The sequence below is a fragment of the Leptosomus discolor genome, chromosome 3, assembly GCF_034619465.1.
Source record: "Leptosomus discolor isolate bLepDis1 chromosome 3, bLepDis1.hap2, whole genome shotgun sequence".
Lineage (NCBI taxonomy): Eukaryota > Metazoa > Chordata > Aves > Leptosomiformes > Leptosomidae > Leptosomus > Leptosomus discolor.
The window spans coordinates 56,799,760-56,821,774 of record NC_141393.1 but is presented as its reverse complement, the minus strand read 5'-3'; the positions used below and the strand labels follow the sequence as shown (position 1 = coordinate 56,821,774).

The 22,015-nt window shown below is 43.6% G+C and overlaps 1 protein-coding gene across 2 annotated transcripts in view; it reads left to right on the top strand.

Moving 5' to 3' along the window:
- LRP8 (LDL receptor related protein 8) overlaps positions 1-22,015 on the top strand; it is a 193,239-nt gene that overhangs the window by 154,843 nt on the left and 16,381 nt on the right. The window contains exons 5-7 of one of the 2 annotated variants that reach the window (XM_086462092.1): positions 12,754-13,116; positions 19,530-19,652; positions 20,004-20,126. In XM_086462092.1, coding sequence (XP_086318218.1) covers positions 12,754-13,116; positions 19,530-19,652; positions 20,004-20,126 — 609 coding nt within the window. The remainder of the gene's footprint in view (positions 1-12,753; positions 13,117-19,529; positions 19,653-20,003; positions 20,127-22,015) is intronic. The other variant, XM_086462093.1, reaches the window with a different exon arrangement.

The following is a 22,015-nucleotide window of genomic DNA, read 5'->3' as shown; positions in this document are numbered from 1 at the left end:
CAAGTATTTCCTCTGAGTTCCTCATCCCCACCTGTACAATCCAGCCCTATAAAAAGCCAGCCTTAGGAGTAAGCAAAGCAGATTGTGTTCATTTGAAATAAGGGTCCTGTTTGCCACGTGTGGAGTGAGAAACAACAATTTGATAGATGAAATCCATTAAAATAAAAACTTCCACAGAGATGCATAGAACAGTTTTGTTGTACCCCATTGTACTTCTTGGAAGCCATTATCAATGGATGGTAAAGCACTTTATTGTTGTTGTTCACCCATGAACAAGGAGGAGGAATGGTGCAATTTTCACCCTGTGGAAGAACTTTGCAAGGAAACAGTGGAAGCTGTGAGTTACTTAACCTGCAGTGGATAAAGCAGCAGTGATTAGGGATCCAGATTTGTGTCTGCAGAGGCTGTATTTGCACCAGGGATTAATTGCAGGTATTAATCCTTGCATGTAGGTATCTAAGTGCCTGTCTGCCTAAATAATTTACTTCCAGCAGGTAGGCTTTAAGTCTACTGCTAACTTCCAGTGCACAAATAATTTTTAAAAATGCAACTATCTGCATTTTTAAAATAACAGAGTATATAAAAAAGAAAACCCAACTTATTTTTCAGTTCTTTGGAGCAGAAGTAATTTGTGTCTTTACAATAAGAAGTATGTTGTAGTCATAGGTCGGGGGTAGTCCTCTAAAATAGATGTTGACAGTTAATAATGTAAGAGTAGTCTTGAATTTGCTGGCTTGGAGGTGCTGGCATCATCTTTCTTATTTCCCTAGTTGAAGTTTTCTGCTCTCCATGTACCTAACCTTTGTCACAATTGATTGGAGAAGCTTAGGAACACATTTACTGAGACTAAAAAGAGAAACTAAATATGAGAGACAGTAATTAAAGCATCACAACTCGGGGTCAGTCCGGACTTTGCTAACTACTGCAGAAATTGTTAAATCTCTGCTTAGAGGGGTATTAACCAGTGTTTTGTCAGCCGCTCAGGAATGCAGAGGGCATTTCAGCATGGCTTTAGAACAGAAGAGCTACTGTCCTGTAACAGCTGAAATGGGCATTGAACCCCTTTAATGCACACATTGTTTGTTCCTTCTGACAGGACTCTGGGATGCTCAACATAGAGAGCAAGGCCCTGGCTACTCTCTTCTGATGTGTTACTGATTCTCACCTGTAGCACTTCTTGCACACAGTATGGAAATTTTGTCTTGTGGATGAGGAGTTGGAAATGTACAATTTTCCCCTTTCCCAATAGTCAGATACAGTGAAAAGATGTATTCATTGATATATTGATAGCATAATAAGCTATTTTCCCATACTGTGGTTTATTCTGCTTAACTATAATAGAGAGACAGCGATGCATGGGAACTTGTCCAGGTAATGGACGTACTTATACCGATCTCATGAAGTTGTCCAAGGGTGAGAGCCAGGAATTCCTGCAGAAGTCTCATGACAGTGACAGCCTCGTTACTGAGCACATCTTCTTTTGGACCTTGGTCTTCTGACTTTTCATTGCTGACCATATTATCTGAGAATTAGTTCTAGATTTTCAGCCTTATGGTATGATATGACAGATTAAAAGTGAACAAACTGGGTAAAGTTTTTTTAAATTAATAAGGGAAACAACAGTAAGCACAGTCCTTGCCGTGGTAGCTCACAGCCTTCACATTTCCGACATGTATGTATCACTTACAAGATCCTCAGGGCAGGAGCGTTTCACTTACTCTTTCCTGGCAAACCTTCAGGCACATGTGTGATTTTCCATAAAAAGCAGCAGTGCTTACAAGTGAGGCGTCTTTTTCTTGGAAGGTCCAAGTGCAGAAAGCTCTTAGAGTCAACTCTTTCCAATGCCCTGCTCAATAGCCCTCATGTCACCTGAGAACCACTGGCAGAAGGCGGAATTTAAAGCAGGCTAAAGCTGGTCTGATCTGTCCAGCAGATCCACCTGGTGATGAGCCAGCTGAAGTGAGGAAATTACAAAGCTGATTTAAAGCTGCTCCTCCACACTGCTCCTGCATCTACATTCACATGAAGTGACCTTTCTGTTGATTGTTGAATTGTCTCATCATCTTTTATTGTTGTCCTGTAGCAATAAGGAGCATCATGTTGCCTCAGCATCATTTTCTTCTTGCAGTAAAAGGTACCTATGTTTTGCATCTGAGTCGTGCTTCCAGTGCTACCTGTGGAGATTTGACCATACTGATTCTGTTCATTCCAAATCTACACAGATCTTACTGAAACCTTTTTACCTGGTGATAATGTAGCACTAATTTTATCTTCATTTGCAGCTTGGTTAATACGTGTTTTCATCAGCTATGACTTCTGTTTGTTATCTTCATTAACAGGGTGGGTGCACAGTGATGTACTATTCCTCAGTCAGCTCAGAGGGAAATCAAACCCAAAGGATCAGATTTTGCCATATATTCTCGCTGAGAAACCCACCGATTTTAATGGAGTTAAAGCCCATAGTATTGCATTCGTGCCTGTAGAGGAAATACTTATCTGCTATCACTGTTCGTGATTATTTCGGCATGTGATGAAAAGAGGCTTGGCTAGCCTAAAATTCCTGTCATTTTATAGAATGTGGCTTAACTTGAGTACACTTGCCATGGTGGAGGAATCTACAATTATTTCTAAGAATGGAAAGAAAATGACTGTAGATTTAACAAATGAAAGTCCTTCATAAATAAGATAAGGTAGCACAGCAATGATATCCTCTGGGCTGTACATGATGTTTAATTACTGGACAGCTGGAGGGATTAATGCTTGTGCATTATGCCCAGGCTCTCAGAAATTAAACATGTACAGCTGCCACTTTATCACTGCTTAAAGTATTAGAGCTCCTTCGAAAGCAGTAGTAATTGCAGAAAAATCCTCATTGTTATTTAGGAAAAAATCTCAGCCCATAATCAGGACAAAACAGCAAGAAAAATGAGATTGGTAGTTACCTTTAATTGCACTCTTACAGAAAAAATAAGGGTAGTTGCATTTTTAATATATTGGGTGCTTATTGTAATTAAATGTAGAATGTTGCATGAACTTAGGTTAGAGGTAAGATAGTCATTACATGAGTCAAGAATTAAACACTAAAGCCATGGCCTAAGCTGTGCCAGGGCTCTACCTGCAGAAGGTTAGGGCAAAATGGCTTTTTTTCCCTACTGCTGTCTCTTAAGCTTAGGTTTATAAAAGAGCAGATGTGTAACATTCTGCAAATGGAGTTTCCCAGTGCTGAGTGGTACCTCATTCACGGCAGCAGGCTTTGGTGGTAGCCTCTGCACGTTTGCTCTGTGCTGATACCTCAATTACAGATAAATTGTCCATATCTGTATGTTCCATGAATAATTTATTCTTTAAAGCATAATAGACAAGAACACAGTATGAAAACAAGACAGTTTAGAATTTGGTACTTTTACAATGTTTCCCTGAAGGTACACTAGGGAAAAAGAGTAGGTGCAAAGAACACACTGCAAGCACGCTCTTTCACACAAACACACAAATATTTTTTCACAGAGTTATGAAAGAGTGGTATGAAAGAACTGGTTTTATACAGAGATTTGTGGGTTAAAATGAAAGCCTAACTCTGCTGGACTGTACGTTACCTGTGCACACATACAAAAGCTTTATCCGGGTGCTCTTTCTGTACTTAGCTGGAGATGTCTGATTCTTCTTTCTAGTCTCACATGTCATACTGTCAGAGGAGCAAAAATTGGCCTGTAGTTATGTTTATCTTCTGGGCAGTTTAGCTTTCAACAGTTAGAGCTCCTGGAGTTGAAATACCCAAGAAATTGCACCTCTTACTGCCAAATACGATTGTATTTCATGTCCCTGAAGTGCTTTCTTCGTAAGAATGGAGCTATAATTCTGAGCCTATTCATCCAAAAAGCAAGAATCTGTTTAGTTTTATTAAGGGAAATGTTCTGTAGCTGTCAGTGCCAATGATCGTGTCACGATGGTAGATACATGGGTAGGAGTTCCATCCTTCAGTGGCCGTGGGTACATATGCGTTACGCTAATTAACGAGTGCTTAACAGCTATGCTTCCTGAGCATATGATACGAAGACTGAATCAAAATCAGTTAGCTTGAACTCAGTACAGTCCTACGCAGGAGAGGACCATGTAATTTTTGATGCAAAACCAAAAAAAGCAGTTTTATGAGTCATGTTAATGGATAAAACAACATTTGAAAGTTTTCTTGGTGGCTGAAATACACTCTTTCTATACAGAGGAAGTTAAAATGGTTGGATTAACTTTGCTTATATTTTGCAAAGAAATTTGTTTATTTGATGAAATATACCTGGGAAGGTTTAGCTCACAATAAAATGCACTCGACATACTTCTTTTTTCCAACAAGTCTAAAATAATTGCTCCTGTTGTACAATTGGTTTTTCATCTCAGTCCAAATCCAGCAAAACGCTGCCTTCTATTTCAAAGCTGTAGAAACTCAAGGGCAAATCCTAATGTCATAGAGATCCCACTACTATTAAAGTGAGTGCAGTTAGCACATGACCTTTATGCTTTTAATTGCAGTGAGTGTCACTCAGTGCTTAAATTTTCCATTTAAGTAGAAAATATAAGACTTTTTCTAAAAATGATTGGGGTTTTTGTGGAATTGTGGGTACATTACGTGGGTATGTTGTTTACATCAAATAATAGCTGTGCCCATAATATCACATAACTGAAAATAATTAGGGGCTGGTTGTTTCCTGAAAAGTCTGTCAGTCTCTTCCCCGCCAAAAACCACCACAGTGGTCTGGTCTTTATGGACTTGGTCAATACAGTATGTGTTTGTAACCTTGAATCTGGCTACACTGAGTTCTGCCAATTGTCTCATATCCTCGATGTTTCTTTTTTAAGGTACTCTTCCATTCAGATCAGTTGCCTTGCAAACTGTTTGTTTCAAAAGCATATTTTAAATTGTTATTTAACCTATATTCAGACTGGCTTTGGATCACTGTTCCTAGAGAAATGCAAGAGAGAGCTGGGTAAAGTGAGGGGGTGAGATGTGACAACTTTTCAGTGTTTCCTTGTTTTGTCGGGGCTCCAGAAGAGTTAATAGTGCCATGTTCTAAATGCAATTAATATTTCGGTCTAATAGTGAAGCAAACTGCAATAAAAAGAAATATCTCCTCTAACGGACAATTCTCATCAAGCAAAGTAAATTAGTGGAAGTGGAGATTTTATGGGGCAGTGACCTTATTGCTTGCAACGTGCGTGCTGCTTTGTCCCTCATTACTCAGCTGAGATAAAACCTGTGAGCCCTCGGCTGCCATAACTATCAGATTATTGTGCTGAAGCCAGGATTTTCTCTCTGCCTTACCTGTTTTACTCATTGATTCAGAAACATATCCTGAGGGTGGCCAATGTCACTTTTCCTTTTTCACAGATAGGCCTGTGCAGTGATTCCATCAACAAAGAATACTGCCTAAGAATTAAGATTTTTTTTCTTTCTTTACAAGTGCTTTTGGGGTGTGGACGGTTTTCATGACGTGAGAGTAGCTGCACAAGCATTAGCAGTGCATGTAGCTTTGTAGTGTCAGTTGTTGCTCCCTTCTTCCTTATCTGCATTCAATAAAGATAAGTATTATAGGTTGTTACAGGATTTGCTTCTTAGTTATGGCAATGTAAAAGACTTGATTGATTCTGATGAACAGTTCAGTTTTTCAACTGGTTAAACTGGTGCTATCCCTGTGCTTGAGAATGTGTGGGTCAGGGGGAAGTGGCAGGCCAGGACATAGCTGTAGACCAACAGACATAGGTGTGAATTCCTTGCCTTTAACAGTCAGAAAAAAACAACATACCAAACCCAAACACAAAGCGTGCATATTTTCTAAGAATAAAACAAATTGTGCCATCATTTGTCAATGTGACTAAAGTGCAGCTCTTAAGATTCTGATGAAATCTCTCTCCTGAGCTGGACATAAGAAGCCACCAGAAAGCAACAGAGAAAACAGGCAGATATAATAAGGCAGTTTGTGTCTGTGTATTAGCAGATGAGCGCAGAGTGGAAGTCTGCCCAATGGGTGGAAGTTGAGATCTATGGCGTAGGCTTTTCCTGGCAACATGTCTGATTTAAGCTCTGCAATGGCAAAATTAACTCCTGGTCATGCAGAAAGTTCTGTGCAGGCAATCCTCACAACCACAGGGAGTCCTGCTGAATCCAAGAGGTCTGCATATGCAGCAATGTGGGTTTTGTGTATACTGTCACAGGATCAAGGCCCTGTTCAGTAAAGCTCTGTTATGGTTGCTGGAAGAATGTTTATATGTTCTTCAGAAATACAGAATTTTGTGTGAGAATGTTAGAGCAGCTGTTCGTTTCATGGATATTATCAGATGTTTCTGAGGGATTTGCCAAATTGGTGTAATTTGTAAAATTGCCGTTTTAATAAGCAAGTCATGTCTGAGGGAATAGGAGTAAGCTTGTCCCATGCAGGTTCCAATTTTTAAAGTCAGAAAAGAAACCCACTGAACGCATCCAAGCATATTTTTTTTTCCCATTTAAATTTTGGCTAATACCAAACATCTCCAGTCTGATTCAGCTGATTATATTCCAGTCAGAATATAAGGGTAATAATAGCATCTTTATCCCCACAAGATCCCCATGGGATGTCGTGGATTTTAGCAGAAAGCAGCACAGAATCGACCTTGAGCATTCTGACCATCCTTTTTTTTCTTCCCAAGCTGCTTTATTTTACCCCTAAAGTCTTTACACTAGACTCACTTGTTCCTATTTTGGGGTCATTTTCAGTCATTTAACCAGAAGAACCTGTGATAAACTTTCTAACACTTTACTAGTATGAAGTAAAACTGAGGAGACTGCAAGTATGAGTTAGCAACCTTATTGCACATAAGATTAAAAACGGGAAAGAAATTCAGAGTGTGCATACCTTTCGTACGTAAGCTGCTTCTCTCATAGGGGGGGTCATAATTAATTCTATTTTCAGAACATTAAACCACTTTGAATGAATATATGATTCTCAGGAAATATATTTTTAATCAGTAAATACATTTTTGAACCAACCATTATTTATCAGCAGGGGCTTTGTTGCTCCATTATAATTAACTAATACTATGCAAATACTGCTGCAGAGAATTGAAAAATAGCTCATTTGTGTTTGAGGGGAGCAGTGTGGCAAAGGCAGTGAGCACACGCAAATATTAATTTGCAGGAGTGCGTGAGATGGCTCCTTAGCTACATTAGTGATTTGAACAATATCAGGAATTACTGTTCCTTCTGCAGTCTTGGTCTATATAGGCTTTTCGGTATCAATCACCATAGCAACAACCACTGTTAGTAGTGAGACTGCAGTTCAGCTGCATTATTCCCTCCATGGGAGGCCTGTCATTTTTTCAGAGCAATGCGCTTCAAGGTCATCTTCATTTACCTCCATCTCTCTTGCCGTCCTTCCTGGAGGGCAGCTTTCCGTGGGAAACTTGTCCTTCTAGGCATGAATCTGTGCTTTAAAGACTGGCATTTGACTAAAGATCTGTATGAAATATTCAGATATTTGGTAAGCCCACCAATTGTCTGCAGACAGAACAAATAATTTAGATACAATTAAGCCTGAAAATAAATACTAGTTAAATAAAACTAACATGATGATAGCATTGGTAACTGGCATGGGAGTTTCGGCGTAATTTAGCCTGTCTGGACTGTGAGGCCTCCTTATCTACAGTCCAGCTCAGAGATTAATTTATGTGGGCTGTGGTAGCTGGGTTTGCACTTTGCGCAGAATACCTGGGCGGATGGAGCTCAGGCATTCCACTCCTGCAGCCATGTGAAGCTCAGATCCTAAACCTCACAGCTTAGGAGAGTTTCTGAAGTCCACCAGCCTCTCCTGCCAGTGTTGAAGTGGCGATAAATCAACAGCAGATCTCTCCCTCACCAGTGCAATGTTAGTATGTATGAATTGTCCTGTGCCTTCTTTAGAAGATCCATTGTCAGACTTAAGCAAACAAGAAATTTTGAGCCACACTTTTTAAAAATTGCTTTGGGGAGGGTGTCGGAAAAATGCAATGTAATAATTAATCTTATTTTCTTGTCCTTAGCATCAATAATTGCTGTTACCCACTTTACTGCAAATTTTACCAAATAATCATCTTTCTTCAAGCCATTCATGTGATTTCAAGTGGAACTGACTTTGGAGGAAAGAGATGAATTAAATATCTGACTCTTACTGAAAAGCTAGAAAATACTTAATTAAGGATTAGCAGTGGCAGCAGTTATAGTCCATTGTACATAATTGCCAGCTCCTGTTAATGATGGATATCCTGTTTTATTTCATATTTTGAGTTTTATCCAGATTTGAGGATCCATGCTCGATGGAGATGTGCATTGTAGAAACATTGTTATGTACAAATACAGATTTTTTTGAAATTACAGTTCTCAGAGTGCCCTGTATCTTTAGAGCATTCTACTTTTCTCTATAAGCACTTAAAAAGCATGTGGTAGAATTATCTTAATTTTTTGGTGCAACTCCTGAGCTAAGATTGTCCCTGTTGCACCAGACTACTCACCAAAGCCTCTGGTTACATCCTGGCTCTGTGCAAAAGAGAACTGGCCAATACTAACTCCACGCATAACTGCAATCTCTCTTTTTCTTTTTTTTTTGTTTTTAACTTCTTTATCCAAAGGCTGCTTCTGCTCCACTCTCTGCAAGAGATGTGACAAGACTGCAGCTGGAGGCTGTGAGGCAAAAACTGTGACAGTTTTGCTGGATGTATTGGCATATAGTACAAGGCAGAAATTAATGCAGAACACCTCTGGTGTATATTGTGTGTAGGCCAAAGCACGTGTACACTATCATTTAGATGTGATAGTTTGCTTCCTAAAACTGTGGAGAACCGTAACGGATTACAGTACTCTACAAAACTGCTTTTGTAATTATGCTTGTTTACTGCTTTGAAGCCTGTTGGTTAGATACTTCTTTTTGACAAACATTTCCAAGATTTCTACTGAGATCACTTTGTATTTGAAGTAGCTTTTGCCCCTTAAAGTACAACAACGTTTTTTAATTTCTTTGGCACTAAGGAAAGCAAGCTAATATTTGTTTCCTTTGTTTTGCACGAATAAGCTTACATTAGGACAGGTAGCAAAATCAGAGAACACAAATTGTTCAAGTCAAAATAAAAATACCCCAGTGATCATTTAATTACTACTCACACATTTTCTATTGAAATGCTCTGGAGGCAGTGAAATGCTGTAGTGATGGGACTACCAAGGTACCCTGACAGATTTATGAGAGGAGATGTGAAATAAACTGTCCCTGGGCCTTTACTTCCCCATCCTCTTCTCTGCAGGTGCTATGTAAGATAATTCGTTGTGCTGCTTTTTATTAGGTTCTTCAAACCAACACCAAACCGTGCAGCAGGGACCCCGAAGAGCACGAGGATGCTGGCTCTTGCCTAGGTACAGAAGGATTGTAAGCAGCTTTTCTCCTCTGTTGCCGGTTTGTGCCAGAGCAAGTCCCCAAGTGGCTGGAAGCTGCAGACTTTGCTTTATCCTGGCATGCCCTGCAGATTTTAGCTGTCAGAGAGGATAACGGAAGGGTGAGAGGAATTGGGACGTTATCTGCCTTCCCATGGCCAGCAGGAGAGCCAGCTGCACATGCAGAGTTCTCTGCTGGAGGCATGTGTGGCCCAGAAGGAATTGTCCCATTTGAGCTGGCCTGAAGATGGTCATTAGGTCTGTACATGAAGAAGAGGACATTTTTATTTCTTGAGGTGCCTAGAGCAGCCTTCTATAATGAGGGACCATGTGCTCCTATTCAACACTGCCACTGGCTGCTAGTGCACACGCTGCAGTGGCCCCTGTGACAGCTCTGGTGGCTGTCCAGCGGCCTCCTTGTCATGGCACAGTGGTAGCAGCCCATCAGTCTTACTGGTGGTCCCAGCAGCATATGACTGCTGTAATTGCAGGCAGGAAGACCTCAGCACAAAGAGCTGCTCTTCTGCCCCCTCAGCCTTCTCCCAGTCCAGGTGATGCCCTGTCCGTGCTGGTGCCGCTGCCTCTGGCTTTAGCTGCACAAGTGAGTTGCAGAGGTTGATCCGTACCTAAGGACTGCCGTGGTGGGAAGGGGGAAGCTAGCAACAGCCAGACTGCTGTGCTTGTTCAGTGGAGGGAGAACTTGTAGTCTCTAGTGCTGTCATCACACTAAATTTAATTTTAAAAAGAAATAAAATAATCATGACCATGCAATTTTTCTAGCTAGTAATTCACAAGCTTCACTGAGAAAGTCCTCATGAGAGGTTACAAAAGCTGAACTGCTTCTATTTTCTGACTACGATTATCAGTAATTTTATATCTGTACTGGGATTTGTAGGTGCAGAGGAGGAGCTTTTGTGCAAACTTCCATTGTCTCTATCCTACACATATGTTTATCAGTCGCTAATTTGCCAATGCAGCAGATTTCTGAAGGGAAACGCGTACAGACAGAAGGAGGGGTGGAGGTGGGACCAGGAAAACAACGAGGGGAAAAAAGATGGGCTCATTACAGTTGGGGGAAGGAAATTAATGCACATTTGGAGCACACAAATCATTACAACCTTGCCCAAAAATTAAGGATCAAAGGACTATGCAAAATCTTGCTCACTGATCTTTCTGAGGTTCATCAAAATAATGCCAGAAAAGCAATTTCCTCTCAGCCTTGATCTGGTGCAGAAACTGTACATAGCCCTAGAAATACTCCTGTTTCTCTCTTCCTTTTTTAAGTAGATTGATAAGATTATAACTGTTACCTTAAATTTGCACTTGGCAGTTTCATGTTATGCATCACCTGAAGAGCTATGTTATACAGCTGTGTGCTGATCAGTAGGATTAATAGATTATTCTATTTCTAGATAAGGGATAAGGGTAGAAAAGTACTCTCAGTGAAGAAAAAGAGCAAAATTAGGCTGAAAACCGGAGCATTTTAACGGTCTCAGTTGTTTTCTTTAGATACTTCTCCACCAGACTATGCTCTTATTTCAGGTCCTTATGAGAGAGGTTCATCTCCTAATACTAGCTGTTTGATCTCAGTTCCCTCTGTTTGGAGAGGAGAAATATTAGGAACAGTTCTTATCACAGGGTGAGTGGCAGGAGTTGCCTGTTGAGGGCATCTCTCTATATCCAAAACACTCTACTGAGTACAGGAGGAGCCTGAGCAACCCAGCTGGAGCACTTCGGTGTCTAACACTAGGTGCTCCTTTGGTGACCACACTCTCTTGCATTTAATTATTGATATCAAGATGGGCACACAGCAGTGTGCAGCTGAGATTCTCGTTAGCATTTATCCCTGTTGGAGGGAGCTAGGACCGTAGCCAGTGCACGGTAGTATTGCACCGAGGAAGGCAAACCTCTTTTTCTTCTAATCAGGCAGATTGTTACTCTGGTAGACAGGGTAACATCTGGAAAACCTGGGACTAAATGGGACAGAGCACAGGGCAGGAGGGGAGACATGTATATATATAGCCACACTCTCATGTAAAGCTACAGGCTGCTTAGGGTAACGGTCAGAGCCCAGGAAGTTCGCAAGCTAGAATGTAAATAAGTATCTGTGTACAAGTGAATATGTTCTTAATTGCTGGTATAAACCAGACATAATATTTCAGCAGTATACGACTGGGTTTCTGTCGTTGGCTGAAAGCTGGGACATGACAACTCCTTTATAGAGATTGTGCTGCTTTCCAGATGCACTTGCCGTTGCAGCGATTGGTACGATCTGAACTGTGTGGTTTATCACAGGGGCTCTGCAGACAGTAAATAGTTCTGCTTCTGAAGACAAAAAGACTCCCAAGTACAAAGTAAAAAAACACCGAACAGTTTATTGTCATTTATTTTCGTATGGTTATTGTACTTGTAATTTATTGAAGCCATGACCTTCCTGTAGATGACTGAAACTGCAGAAGCAGAATTCTTTTTTAAGTAACTAGCTAAAGGTACTTACAGAGAATTTCTTCCAGGGTTTTGGTTCCCCTATGCCTTGATGAAATAAAGTGACTGTGAATTGCATGTTGTTGGAATACCTGGAAGTTTAATTTGAGCAGGCTTTTCTGATTCAGCTGTCCATTAGGCTTGCAGAGGAGAGTGCTGCACTCAGTCAGTTTCCAATCTGACAAATGCCTCATTTGTATGTTAATGTTGAGTTGTGATTTCCAGGGAAGGCATTCAGTGTGTTGTAGAGGGCCTTACTGGCAGATTGCAGCTAAATTGATGCTCGACTCACTAAATATTTACCCTACACATCCCACTTAATATGTCCAAAACCAGGCACACTGTGAAATCCTGAAACCTGATTCTGTGCTTGTGAAAGTCAGGAAGCTGGTAATGTCAGCGTGGAGCAAAGCAAAGTGCTGTGCGAGTCCACCAGCGCATGCCAGCGTACCTCCAGCTCACCCTGCAATCTCCCAGCTCTTTCCAGGCTGTCACCCCATGCACCGGGGCTTGCCTGGCTGCTCTTGCCTCAGCACCAGGGCAGCACTGCAGCTGGGCCCCCACTTTTCCTACCTGCAGTTCTTGCAGCCCTGCTGCCCTTTCTTCTTCAGGGCTGCCTGTGGCCCATAGAGCATGCATCCTATGGCACAGCTGGGGAGATGACCACTGTGTCTTCACCTGTTCCTTGCCATGTAATTTGGAAAAATGTTTTGGGTTAGGGCAGCAAAGGTAATGCTTTCATGCCCTTGCCATGCCCCTGTCCCAGACATTGCTAATGTGCTTAAAGCTGGCACAGTGCTGAGGGGTAGGTTGGAGATGTCGCAGCTCACCTGTTTGTTTTTATTCCCCAGCCTGTTCTCCCAATGAGTTCCAGTGCAGTAACAAGTCATGCATCTCCATCATCTTCGTGTGTGACGGCGACAATGACTGCGGGGATGGCAGCGATGAAAGAAAATGCTCCCCTCTGACCTGCAACCCCAATGAGTTCCAGTGCAACAACAGCGTGTGCATCCCAGAGCTGTGGGTCTGCGATAACCAGCCGGACTGTGAGGATCGGTCGGACGAGTCCGTAGAGAAGTGTGGCTATGATGCCAAGGCTCTCAACACCTGTGCGGCTCACGAGTTCCAGTGCAGCAATGGTGAATGCATCCACCTGAACTGGAAGTGCGACGGGGACGAAGACTGCAAGGACAAGTCTGATGAGCAGGATTGCCGTGAGTGTCTGCACGCGTAGAGCAGGGCTGAGGGTTCTCCATTGTGGGAGAGAGGGGCCAGAAGGTTGCTGTGGGCTGTGTTTTAAGGCAAGTCTTTGATGTCTGTGCAGCAACTCTGTGCCTGACAAGGAGCATTTGTATCCCAAATGGCATGGCTGGGTGCCCAACCCAACAAGGTCAGGTATATTCTGGACTCCTTTTATGCTTTTTTCCTTGAGGATTCAGAGAGCTGTCGGACAGTACTATGCCTCAGAAGAGATCTATTTCACTAGAAAGACAAGAAATGGAAAATGGGAAAAATGTTCAAAGCCCTCAGGCTGCATGATGGGGTCACAGCCTGGAGGTTAGAAGCTGCAATGCCAAAGGGAATATATGATCAGCAGGAAAAAAAAAAAAAAAAATTTCTACCTCTGAAGTTAAGACGATACTGAACAAGGCAGTCAAGAGCAGCACCTCTGAAGAATACAGTTTGAAATGCACTTTGAGCTTGGCTTGATAAAGGCACAGAGCTAATAAATAATGGATTTCTTTTCAGCTGGCTTTATGCATTTAACATGGTGTTGTTGGGGTGTGTGGTGTTTTGAATGTTTCATCCATTTTTAGCCACTGAACTGTTCAAGCTGGTCACCTACCTGAGGAGGGAGAGAGAGGGAGACAAGAAAATAAGAGCAAAATGTTTTGATAAAATATTCATAATCACAAGATTGAAATAAAATAAAATATTTACATAGCTGTATATATTTAGCAGCTCTGACATTGGGCCAGCTCTGGGGAAGAAGGCGGCAAACCACTGCAGAAGCTAGACGTATTTGCAAAGGTACCTAAGAAAATTTACCACTTTTGCCAGCACCATCTTTTCACACCCATGACCACACTGAGTCCAGGCTGGTTAGCTCAGAGCAGCTGTGTGGGAGAGCCCTTCAAGGAGCGGAGGATCAGACTGTCCCAGGCAGAGAAAGGCAGATGTAAATTCAGTGGGTGCTTTAGCAAGAGGAGGAGGATGTAGTAAGTCCTGGACACCACTGTTTACACTGCAGAAGAGCAGGGGGATGGGCTACAGGTAACCCTGGAGCTGCTGTGCCTTTAAAAGACCCCAGGACTCTCTTAAAAGAGATGAGAGCAGAGTAGGAGAAGCCAAATACGTTTTGTGAGGAAGAGAGCAGCTTTGACTGCTTGGTACAAGGATATCATCACTGTCAACCCCCTTCTGAGTAGGGATGGATTAGGAAGGATGTCTTTTCCTTCATCTCCAAGAAGGTGATACAGGAGCTAACAGAGCTCTTGGGCAGCAGGTACTCAGGCAGTACACTTCCAGAGTCTGAAGCATCCCAGGGACAGTGGAGTCAGGAGACAAAGTTGGTTCCTAGCATCCATTTCAGTATGAAGTGACTAAGAAAGCCAGGCAGAAGCATGTACGGTGGAGATGTACACGGCTAGCTGGGATAGAGTGTGTTGTTTGGTGCCTGATTTTATTCGGACACCTCCTGCAGACAGTCCTGTACTTGTGTCCCCTCTGAATCAGGAGTCAGTGGCTAGGCCTGCGTTACAAACACAGGTGAAGAATGGGTGTCTGGTGCAGGGGACCCCCAGCAGAACTGATCTCTGTCCCACAGGTTGCATTCCCTGCAGTGATGGCAACCTGGCAGAATGGCTGAGTTTAGACAACTCAGGAGAGGGAAAGGTTTCCCTTCTGTTTCCAGGTGGTGGAAGAGGGGAGCAGCTTACAGATGGTGCTTTCCAATAAAATGTCTCTAAAATTTCAATCCCTGTTGTTCAACTTGAAAGGAATTGTTTTAAGTCTTTTACAGGCCTGATTTACTGTTACACTCTGCTGAGTGAGAGGAGTGGGACTGTGCCTGTGTGCCTTGCTGAGGCAAAGGGAGCACTTTGTTCCCCAGCTTCCTTCCTTGATCTGACAGGCAGCAGCAATATCCAGCTGAGCTGAAACTGCAGAGACGTGAGGCCCAAAAGGAGCCTGACAGCATCCCTCAGCTACAGAGCATCTTCACCAGGTAGCACCTCCAGATAGGCCAAGGGCAGCCTCTCTGAGCAAAGGACACAGCTGGACACCACTGCAGCACAGCACAGTGCTGAAAACCGGTGGAGGAAGGAGAAAATGTGGCAGAAATTACTTGAGACAATTATATCTTGACTAGCAGGGTTTTGGCACCCGAGGTTTTTTTCCAGTAAGTCTCAATACAGCACAACGTGCAGCATATCGACCCGGGAGAAACGAGCATGTGAGCTGCTTCTGCTGCTCTCAGTCCCATGCACCAGAAAACAGTGGAATTCAAAGCCCCATGTTTTAGCTGCTGCAGTGCTCCCTGTATAGAGGAACCTGGGTCTGCCCTTTACACCCATGCAAACTGGGAGCCACCCCAGTGCGACAGAGGTGCATAGGCCTGCTGCTGTTTACAGCGCGGGGAGGGGAATCTCTAAGGTAGTAGCCAGCAGAGAGGGCTTGTGGCACTGAGTGCTTGTGTAACTCATGGGTCAACTGGGTCAGAGTCAAAACTAATGTTGCCTCCCCATTGTAAATGCAGCTGCAGTAAGAAAGCGACACTCGAGAGCTAGGGAAACTCAGCATCACTGTTCATCTGTTGGACTGAAGAGTTTAGGGATTGACCTTTACTACTTCTTTTCCTTTCCAGAAATTCTCTTTTTTGAGATCAATGTCGTGTGGCACGCAGGGAGTTACAGGTGTATAACACTGCTCCATCCCCTTAGCAACAGGGATGGCACAAGTACCACTAGGTTTGACTTGATTAAAACTGCAGATATAGGTACTATGTCTTCTTTTGCAAATGGGAATCGTATGGGGTTTGCATTGTATAAAATAGAGGGATGGGAGCTAATGCTTTAAAAAATGTCATGAGGCTGCCACCAGTCATTTGTTATAATCATTTTGGGGTGATAAACGAGTAGAGCAGAAATGAAGGGTGACAATTGGTGAACAGGTTTTGGCAGCAAGACAGCAAATAAATAGGAGGGAATGAGTCATTTCAGGAAAGCTGTGTGAGAACACTGAGTGGTTGGGTTTTTTTCCCTAGCATATATATTCAAATATGTATATATATTTATAAAGTGAACATTAGGTTAGATTTATTAGTCGTCAAATCTGGAATGGTTATTTTTTTTAAATGTCCTTTGCAACTCACATTAGGGTATTCAGGAGGGAGAATAAGTAATGCTTACAGCTGAGAGCTAGAAAACAGATCCCTTGAGACCTGACCTGACACTTTTGTGCCTCTGTCTCCCCATCTATAAAATGGGTTTGATGCATTTTGCAAATGCTGGGGTTTTCTTGAGATTAAGTTCATTTTGGGGGGGAAAAAACAACCCAGAAGACAGAAGAAACACAGGCTCAGACTCTGAATCTGGAATATATTAGCTGAACTTGAGCAGTACAGCTCTGTGCCCAGTATTTGCAAATGGGAAGTGTGTCTGAGTGCACCTGTTAATTTAGCAGGGCTTTGGTATATTGTTTCCTATTTGATTTGCAGAGCAGAGGAGATGGCTATAAAGCTGCTGAGGAATCACTGATTTAAACCTTCCAAAATAGCACAGCCATTTTCTGAACATCTTGTGCAAATAAACAGCACAGCTCTGCCCTTTTCTTGGGATATTGCTCTGCTTTGGGAATGGCCCTGAAGGCAACCTGCTGTCAGCTCTGCCAGTGGTGCTGAGGTGGGTTTGTGTCCCAGCTTCAGGCCAGTTCCTGGCCCTCTCCCCTCAAACTTTTACTCTCCAGGCTAGATATAAACATAGCATTTTCTCTTCTCCTACTGAAAAATGCACCGAAAAATAGAAATGCTGAATGTGCATTTTGATATCTTTGTGATCAGTAAGAGTTGTTACTTATCTGCTCCTTTTAGATATCTGTTAAGAGGCTCAGGGGCCATTACTCAAAGGTCTGAACTTCCACAGATCTGCTGGAGTGAGAAGTGAGGCAGGAAACCAAGCCTGGTCTCCAAACTTCTGCCTTTTCTTCTTGAAGCAAAAGCTTTGTGCAGTGGTGTTGTACAGTCCCACATCTGTGTTTTGCAGTCCCTGTAGCAACCAAGCGAAGAGCTGTGCTGTCATTTTTCTCTGTCTTGTGGTGCTTCTGCAACATTGTCTTTGCAGTTCCTGCAAAATTCTCCTTTGTTTTAGTTTATTTTAGGATTAGAAACCTTTCTATTCTTAGGATCTAGCTATAGCTGCTTTTTAGAAGAGCTTTGAAGATTACAGTTGGGGACAACTAGTAGGTTTTATAAGGGCCACTGTCCAAATCTGTAGGTATTGTCATGCAAATATACTTGTAAACTGGAGACCTGTTCCTGCTCCAGGAAAGACAAGACCCCAATGGCTTTAATTACGTTACATTTTTGTGGGGGGTTAATAAGTCAGAAATGGAGGACCATCCTTTCCTGTCTCTGCATATACAAGCTGCTACAGAAAAGGTGAAGTAAACTGTTTTTCCTGTTGGGGGTGAAGACAAGAAATAATTGTGGCAAGGGAATTTTCAGCTAGGCAGTAGGAACAGCTTTGCGATGGCCAAGGTTTAGCTTGGAAGAGGTCAGGATTGCCTAGGGTGAAAGTGGTCTCTCCATCATCAGAGCTTCTCCAGGCAGGTCATTGTACATGGCAGGAACAGTCCAAGCAGAACTGCCTCTGCCTCCCTGCAGGAGCTCTCAGTGCCACTTCAAGATCTGTGGCCTTAGTTTTTCTTCCTCTCCTTCATTTTTCTCCATTTAGAGCAGCAGTTCCCACATGCTTAGTTGGGAGCTGCTGTCCCAGATGTCCCATGGAGGTTTCCCATTTCCGTGCCTGGGTTTATTAGCTGAAATGTGGCGACACAGCTGTTCCCATAACCAGGCTTATTGCTTGGGATTTTTTTCTCGCTTTGCAGCTTTCTATGAATATAGTGCATATGGCTTTCCTCTCCGAGGAGCAGTGCTATTTCCAAACTTTCCTCGTGTGAATACTGTATATCTCTAAAGGCAGGATTTCTCCCTTCCCCCACCAGCCCTGTAGTTGTGGCTTTTCCTGTCTCTTGTGCCCTTCGCCGGCTGAAGATGCCCCAGAGCTAAGTCCAGTGGAGCAGTCATGAATCTGGATCCTGCATCCTGTGGAGTGCCGTCACCAATGATGCTGAGTCTTTGTGCAACTAACACTTTATGGTATCGATGCAAGCTCAGTTAATGTCTGTGGCTCTTCCTGGGTTATCTGAAAGTAGTAATTTTTGTATTAGGACCAGTTTGTCAGATTGTCAAGGAAGGTCTGCCACGTAGCTCCCACCTCCCATGTAGTAATATCAGTGCTGACCTCCTCTAGCTATTCAGAGGCAGTGATTTTTTGTCATGTGATACCAGGACGCAATCAGCAAGATGGAAAGGTTAGAATCAAGAGCTCTCCAGGGTGCTCTGCCTTAATAGGATTTTAAGAAAACATCTGTAAGATGGTCCCCTCAGAAGTAAGCTGCATAACATGTCCCAGGAACGAGGAGCCTGTTTTGCCAGTGTTTTGCTGGCTAGCGAGTGCCTGTACCCTTTGTCAGCACAAGTCTGGTCCCAACTAGGGAGGTCTCTCACTTAGTGTAACCTTGAGGGGGGAAGCATAACTGCTTTTAGTATGATCAGTGCAGCTGTCTGTCTTATTTTTTCTCCCCAAATTTGCTGTTCATCGGATCTGTTTCGAGTTTGTAATAATCTGACCTGGGCAAATGAGCTTCAGGCTTGAAACCTGGCCTGACACTGTGGAGATGTTTTTGGCCTGTGACACCAGGAAACACCAAGCCACAGTGCAGTGGAGTTCTTCTGCCTTCCAGTGCCCTGTTAGCTCGTGGGCATTTAGTAACCCAAATGATCATGTCTGTGTCGCTAACCTCGTCCCTAAGTGTGACCGCATTGGCTTTGGCAGAGAGAGTCAATACACGTCTCTTGCCCATGCCCTTAGCCCGAACATGTTTTGAAATACAATTTTTTCTGAAGGAAGGAGAGCAGAAGAGCTCTTGCCTTTGCCTGCCCAGTGCCGCTCTGCACTCCTAGTTGGAAAGCGGCCTGGCCTCTCACGTGGACTGAAGATCCCAGAGGGGCTCCACTGCTGATAGTTTTTCTGCCTGCTTGCTTTCTTGTGTCTCACACAGGGAGCTTCACTGCCTGCATGGATTCTGTTTTGATGAGGTCTGCTTGTAGGGGCTGTGGGGCTCTTTTCCCAAGGATAGAGGGTAATCTGGGATGGCAGAGGGGCACAGGAGGGGTGTGGCTGAGGCAGCTGCTGCCTCTGTTCCATTGGTGGAAGCAGCCAATGCTCTGTGACATTTGCTGACAGAGGGTGCAAAACTCTGGTGGTGTCAGAGGTACGTGGCTAAAAGGTACCGCACAAAAAATTGAAGTCCTGTGTGGCTAATGCTTGAATGTGTTGTCTTAAAGCTCTGGTGACCTGCCGGCCAGATGAATTCCAGTGTGGTGATGGGACCTGTATCCACGGAGTAAAGCAGTGTGACAAGGTGCATGACTGTCCGGACAACAGTGACGAGGCAGGCTGCGTCCAAGGTAGGTAGAGACAGCTCTGCACTCATTGTGCTCTGTGGTGTGAGCCTGCAAGAGCTGCGTGGCCATCAGGAAGGGAAGAGCCGTGTGCTGCTCCTCTGGGCCATGGCAGGCTGCTTCCTCTAGAGAGTTTTAAGCCATTCTGGCAGTGGGGTTGCTTGGGGGAGAGATGATTGTGCTGACCAGGCAGACTGCACGACTTGAAAAGTTCCTTGCATGATACTCAGGTTTAATGTTCATTTGCTTAATCCCATCCCATTTCTGCTAATGACACTGTCTTGAAGCTTTATGTCAGGCTTGTTGCCATGAGCCTGGTCTAACTTAGTTGCTTTCCTCTCTTGCCCAACATGACAGAGTCAGCATGTGAAAGTCCCAGCAAGTTTCAGTGTAAGAGTGGAGAGTGCATTGACGGAGGCAAAGTGTGCGATTCACATAGAGACTGCAGGGACTGGTCTGACGAGCCTCTGAAAGAATGTGGTACAGTACTTGCCTTCTACGTGTTGCTCCTGTTGTAACCACTTCCCCTCTCCTCCATCTGGTGCTCACAGCTTTGAGTGTAACCACATGTAGCTGCTAATGCTATTTCTCACTCTGCTCCTCTTTCCTTGCCTTTATTCTCTCGTCACCCTTCGTATGAATATAATTAGTAGCCTAGTCTGATCATCTTTAAGTTTGAACTGTGCCCTTCTCAGCTCAGCTTTTATTCTTGGAGCGATGTATGAACTGAGCGTGGGACTAGAAACCAGGAATTCCCCCTATGCCCAGATACTAGTGTCCTACACAGCACAGACCAGTTTGTTAGTCTCATTGCCTAAATTATCGTTGAATTGTAAGATGATGATGACATCATAAAATTTTAGCATTGAGAATATGCTTGGAAGGTGAAAACACAGAGTGGCAGCAGTGACTGAGAGATGACTTTAGCCACTTCTGGGTTTTACATGTTGCTGCTGCTTCCCTTAGAAATGACAGCAGGTTGCTCTCTGCAGCGTCACGCCAGCTCTGGGCTAGCAAGAATGCCCAAGCCGCAACAGCCGTGTCTCACTGGGGCTGTCAGTCAGCAGAACAGAAAGCCCAAGCCAGAGAGCTGTGCTGCTCTCCCTAGGGCAGCCCCTCTCTCACCTTTCCCACTGGGCATTGTGGGTACCAGCCCCAATCTGGAGCATTACTCAAAACACATTTGGTTCTTTTTCCCCAGTGCAGAAGTGTCTCAGGCAGGCAATCCCTTTCCATGACATCATGGAGCACCAGTAGCATGGAGCTCAGTGTCTGCCCCTTAAATAACTCAGGTTCAGGAAGAACTGTCAGTCTTTGCTGTGTCTCAGACAAGAAGTGTGTGCGCATGCCTAATGAGGACGCTCTTACCTTGTGCTTTCATATGCCCTTGCTTTCTTCCACACTAATCCACATCTCCCTGTCTTTCTGAGTGGGTGTTGCAACTTGTCTGTCTGTGGACGTGTCCCAACAAAGCTGGCAGCCCAATTTGTCTTAGGAGACTGGGCAGTGGCATGGCACAGCTGGGCTTGGTGCTCAACCTTACGTGGTGCCATGGCTGACTTGTTGCTGTCCCAGGCTGGCAGTGAAGTGTTGTTTGAGTTAGGAAGCTGAGCAGAGAATAGTCCCCAAAGGAAATACGTTTCTTTGAGTGCAGAATGACGTGGATTGCTGTGAATGTAACGCCTACACACAAGTAATCCATGCAGGAGGCAGGAGGTGCAGTACATGCTCCTCATCTTGGTGTGTCAGTCTAGCTGGGTGCTAAAAACTGCAGTGCCCTCCAAGATTCCCCAAAAAAGCACAGCAGAAGACAGAATATAACTTGTCTTATTTTAGGCTGGCAGTGAATATACTGCTGAAGTTTGGGTAACGGGCAGGAGCTTCCAGCAGAAAGAGAACAGGCTAATGTCTCTGCCTGGCTCCTCCTCAGCTCCTGTCGAGAAGTGTAGCAAGTGAACCAGCACTTGATTTACAGTCTCTAAATCCATCCCACAAAGCACCTCTGAAACCATGGGAAACATCTGAGTGAGGGTTTGCCTATTAGTCAAAACAGTCTTTGTAGTATTTTGCAGAGAGCAGTTGTGCATGTTTATGACCCAGTTTGCTAGAGGCCTACGCGAGTATAGGAATAGATGATATCCATTAATAAACATCATCGAACAATGACAACACACAGCATGACTCTGTAGACACCTTCTTGGAGCCTAGTGAATTTGCTCTGTTGGTAATGTATTGATATCTATATGTGCATGTCTTTGATAAGAAGGTGAAAATATCCCAGAGCTGAGATGGAGTTCCTTCTGGCATGGTATTTTCCCAGTTTTACTGACCTAATTGGCTTCTGGTTGTTTTAATTTTCTTCCCAGAGC